The sequence below is a fragment of the Pecten maximus genome, chromosome 17 (assembly GCF_902652985.1).
Source record: "Pecten maximus chromosome 17, xPecMax1.1, whole genome shotgun sequence".
Classification (NCBI taxonomy): Eukaryota; Metazoa; Mollusca; class Bivalvia; order Pectinida; family Pectinidae; genus Pecten; species Pecten maximus.
Window position 1 is genome coordinate 12,796,177 of NC_047031.1, and position 5,493 is coordinate 12,801,669.

The window sequence follows — 5,493 nt, forward strand, 5'->3', positions numbered from 1 at the left end:
AATAAAATCAGGGACATATATAGAGGGATTCGTAACTCCCTCTTTCTACTAGTAACGACGTAGCGAGAGTTACATCGAGTTAACTCCCCTGTTTTTGAAGCGCCACCTACACATATCTGCATGGCTTCCACACCGCTTCGCTGAACCAGAAAATTGACATGTAAACAAACCATTTGAAGTAAGTATTACGTCATCATTAGCCCACATTATTGATACAGACTGTTTTGATAACATGTCATATGTTTAATTTATTGTGAAATTGGAATTGATGTATGTGATTTTTGTCGTATTTTTGTTTTTGCCGACGGTCGTGTTGAGTGAAAAGCATACTGGTTCAAATATGACGTACCTTGTTTGTAGTTAAATACTACCTTTTTGTGTGCACATTTTCTCAAAAAATACTTGTCCAATCCTTTCCATTTTTAAATCATTGAAAAGCTGAATAAATTTCACGAGTCATGATTTAGTTTTTATTGGAAATTATTTTGAAAAAAGTGCATAGATTTTGCAACAAATATCGACATTTTTTTACCTAATGGCGGCACTTACCGAGTATAGTAAACAATGATTGTCAAATATATACTACCTTTTGTGTGCACATTTTCTCATAAAATACTTGTCCAATCCTTTCCATTTTTAAATCAATGAAAAGCTGAATAAATTTCACGATTCATGATTTAGTTTTTATTGGAAATTATTTTGAAAAAAGTGCATAGATTTTGCATTAAATATCGACATTTTTTTACCTAATGGCGGCACTTACCGAGTATAGTAAACAATGATTGTCAAATATATACTACCTTTTGTGTGCACATTTTCTCATAAAATACTTGTCCAATCCTTTCCATTTTTAAATCAATGAAAAGCTGAATAAATTTCACGATTCATGATTTAGTTTTTATTGGAAATTATTTTGAAAAAAGTGCTTAGATTTTGCATTAAATATCGACATTTTTTTACCTAATGGCGGCACTTACCGAGTATAGTAAACAATGATTGTCAAATATATACTACCTTTTGTGTGCACATTTTCTCAAAAAATACTTGCCCAATCCTTTCTATTTTTAAATCAATGAAAAGCTGAATAAATTTCACGAGTCATGATTTAGTTTTTATTGGAAATTATTTTGAAAAAGTGCTTAGATTTTGCAAAAAATATCGACATTTTTTTACCTAATGGCGGCACTTACTGAGTATAGTAAACAATGATTGTCAAATATATACTACCTTTTGTGTGCACATTTTCTCATAAAATACTTGTCCAATCCTTTCCATTTTTAAATCAATGAAAAGCTGAATAAATTTCACGAGTCATGATTTAGTTTTTATTGGAAATTATTTTGAAAAAAGTGCTTAGATTTTTGCATTAAATATCGACATTTTTTTACCTAATGGCGGCACTTACCGAGTATAGTAAACAATGATTGTCAATTTTGCAAATATATACTACCTTTTGTGTGCACATTTTCTCAAAAAATACTTGTCCAATCCTTTCCATTTTTAAATCAATGAAAAACTGATTGAGTATAGTAAACAATGATTGTCAAATATATACTACGTTTTGTGTGCACATTTTCTCATAAAATACTTGTCCAATCCTTTCCATTTTTAAATCAATGAAAAGCTGAATAAATTTCACGAGTCATGATTTAGTTTTTTATTGGAAATTATTTTGAAAAAAGTGCTTAGATTTTGCATTAAATATCGACATTTTTTTACCTAATGGCGGCACTTACCGAGTATAATAAACAGTGATTGTCAAATATATACTACCTTTTGTGTGCACATTTTCTCAAAAAATAATTGTCCAATCCTTTCCATTTTTAAGTCAATGAAAAGCTGAATAAATTTCACGAGTCATGATTTAGTTTTTGTTGGAAATTATTTTGAAAAAAGTGCTTTAATTTTGCATCAAATATCCACATTTTTTATCTAATGGCGGCATGGAATATCATCAATTTTAACATTAAAGGTCACATATATATGTCACACTTATTTTAGAAATAAAACACGTACAGTACAAGTTGTGAACAAGCTATGTCCTGGACAGATTTAGTTCATATTCTCCCCTCTACTTGTCCTTTGGCAATTGAATACAAGAGGCCCATGGGGCCTGTATCGCTCACCTGGTTGAATTGGACCAAATGTCAAAATAATGTTCATATTGAATTTGTTTTATTTGTAAATCTCTAACAATGCTATATATGGTTATAGTGTGGGAATCCGAACTGCTTAAAAGATTAATGAAGTCCAGACTCTAAAGGTCTGAAAGATCTCAAGAATAGTTTTTAGAACATGCATGCATTCATCACTTTATAACTAGTAGCACTTTAAAGGAATTACATCTATTTCCCCTATTGGGCCCCACCCTTTTGGCCCCTCGGGGGGTCAGAGTCACCATTTATGCAAAATGTGTTCCCCTTTCCCCCCAAGGATGTTTCTGACCAAATTGGGTTCAAATCCATTCATAACTTTATGACTAGTAGCGATTTAAAGGAATTACATCTATTTCCCCTATTGGCCCCCACCCTTTTGGCCCCTCGGGGGGTCAGAGTCACCATTTATGCAAAATCTGTTCCCCTTCCCCCAAGGATGTTTCTGACCAAATTGGGTTCAAATCCATTCATAACTTTATGACAAGTAGCGATTTAAAGGAATTACCTCTATTTCCCCAATTGGGCCCCGCCCTTTTGGCCCCTTTGGGGTCAGAGTCACCATTTATGCAAAATCTGTTCCCCTTCCCCCAAGGATGTTTCTGACCAAATTAGGTTCAAATCCATTCATAACTTTATGACTAGTAGCGATTTAAAGGAATTACCTCTATTTCCCCTATTGGGCCCCGCCCCTTTGGCCCCTTTGGGGTCAGAGCCACCATTTATGCAAAATCTGTTCCCCTTCCCCCAAGGATGTTTCTGACCAAATTGGATTAAAATCCATTCATAACTTTATAACTAGTAGCGATTTAAATGAATTAACTCTATTTCCCCTATTGGGCCCCGCCCCTTTGGCCCCTTTAGGGTTAGAGTCACCATTTATGCAAAATCTGTTTCCATTCCCCCAAGGATGTCTCTGACCAAATTGGGTTCAAGTCCATTCATAACTTTATGACAAGTAGCGATTTAAAGGAATTACATCTATTTCCCCTATTGGGCCCCGCCCCTTTGGCCCCTCGGGGGTCAGAGTCACCATTTATGCAAAATCTGTTTCCCTTCCCCAAAGGATGTTTCTGACCAAGTTGGGTTCAAATCCATTCATAACTTTATGACTAGTAGCGATTTAAAGGAATTACCTCTATTTCCCCTATTGGGGCCCCATCCCTTTGGCCCCTCAGGGGTCAGAGCCACCATTTATGCAAAATCTGTTCCCCTTCCCCCAAGGATGTCTCTCACCAAGTTGGGTTCAAATCCATTCATAACTTTATGACTAGTAACGATTTAAAAGAATGACCTCTATTTCCCCTATTGGGCCCCGCCCCTTTGGCCCCTCGGAGGTCAGAGTCACCATTTATGCAAAATCTGTTCCCCTTCTGCCAAGGATGTTTCTGGCCAAATTTGGTCAAAATCCAATAAGAACTGCTTGACTAGTAGCGATTTGAAGTAAATGTTGACGGACGACGGACGGACGGACAGACGGACGACGGACGCTGCGCCATGACATAAGCTCACCGGACCTTCGGTCCAGGTGAGCTAATAAACCCTAATTCGAGAAATTATTCTAGATAACATCCCTTATGTTGGTAAGTGAGGTAGCCATCAGCTACAACAAGCAAGCTGATCACCAAACAAACTGTCTTCAATCTTATTCAATATTACTTCATGGTTAGATTTTCTTCTTTTGATGGTCATTTGCTTTCATGCAAGCATTTGTATACTTGAAATTTCACTTTAAATTTATTATCATTTGACATGAAGGATTTACAAATATTGTGAATTTGACACCTTTTTTAATCAATGTGGAACATGGTTATATGCTGTTTTGTTTGGAGATATCTGATCAGTAATCAATGACAATCATGTTAATTTTACAACAACAAAAATTGTAGACCAATAACAGAAATCCAACTTCTTTCTTACATCAAATCTTCACATAACATGATGCTATCACATTATTTTAACCTTTTCTCAACAATGAAATGTGATTCTCTGATTTTCCAGCTCTATATTTGCGATCAATATTCAACCCCTTTCCTAATTACAAATTGCCTGATTTCTTTGCAATTTAAAAATAAAAAATCACAACATTCATCCAGATTTTTCACCAATTGAAAATATCAAATAGCATAGCGAAACATCATGTAACCTTTTGTTAGATTTGATAGAAAAATTTATGCTGTTTATAATCTGTGCGAGGTAATTTTAAGATTATATGTTACAATTGTGATATATGAAAGATTTTAAGCAACTTTTATATTTCTTATAACTAGTTTATTATCTTTTGAATTTCTTGAATTCTTTTTCAAATCTTTGAAAAAAATGCATCATTGAAAAAAGCAAAGATTATAGCTAATAGGAAATTATAGGAATAGCCGACTTATCAAATATGTTATCAAATAGGAAAGAAGACCAAAGAAACTGAAAAATCAGCGTGATAGGGTCAATAATAACTTTAATTGAAATGATTCCATTAATTTCACATTTAAATTTGTCATGCATCTAAAAACCTTTATATACCTATTTTGTTATGATGTTGCATTTATAACTGCTTGCAGAAAGGAGAAGGTCAAACATTTTTTAACCTAGAATGAGAAACATTTTTAACAAACTAATATCTAGTATTATTTTTCCAGCAAAGATGCGCTGTTCCAGAAAAAAGTCACTTGGTCGCCGTCCCCGACGCAGAAGGAAAGACAGGTGTGAAAACACATGTACCACAGACGTATTTGGAGCAAGTGAAATGGAGGATGAATGTCACCAGGACCTTGCACCACAGTGCAGTATATTGGAAAATGACCAGTGCAGTGATACCACCGGCACAGATGATAACACTATCATGGGTCCTTTGTCATTTTATGACAGCTTAAGGTCTGATCTTTCAAGTGCTGTGACTTTCCCTTATCAAGTGAACTCTTATTCAGAGTACATTCAAATAGTGGAACTATATCCTTCCGCAGACAAAGTCAGCCAACCAACAGTGAAGTTGACGGTTACAATTGACACTGATTTAAGTGCTAAACTTTTTGTACATAGAATCGAAATATGTAAAGATGATGACTTTTGGATTGGTCTACCAACATTGTTTGATACACCATTGAAGATAAGTGCTATTTTAGAGAAACTTAAGAGCTATACTGTTTGTTTTGGGAGTCCAGATGAGTGCTTTCAGAGTATGGTTGAAGTTGGAACTCTAATTGACAACAACACCGGAGATACAAGTTCTTCAGCATATAGAGAAGGTGACTTCAGCGCTGTTAAAGGAGATACAAGATATTCTTCAACAATTCGAAGTACTATGTGCAAGTTGTTAGTGCAAGATGTCAACCATGTTCAAAAGTGA

The 5,493-nt window shown here is 34.9% G+C and overlaps 1 protein-coding gene across 1 annotated transcript; it reads left to right on the forward strand.

Annotated features, from left to right (window-relative positions):
• LOC117315115 lies at window positions 1-5,493 on the forward strand. Its single transcript, XM_033869259.1, has 2 exons — window positions 1-178; window positions 4,787-5,493. The coding sequence occupies exon 2, from the start codon at window positions 4,792-4,794 to the stop codon at window positions 5,491-5,493; it is 702 nt and encodes a 233-aa protein (XP_033725150.1). The 5' UTR covers window positions 1-178; window positions 4,787-4,791.

Excerpts from the sequence above, each read along its gene's own strand:
- LOC117315115 (XM_033869259.1), top strand. The coding sequence starts at position 4,792 with ATGCGCTGTTCCAGAAAAAAGTCACTTGGTCGCCGTCCCCGACGCAGA.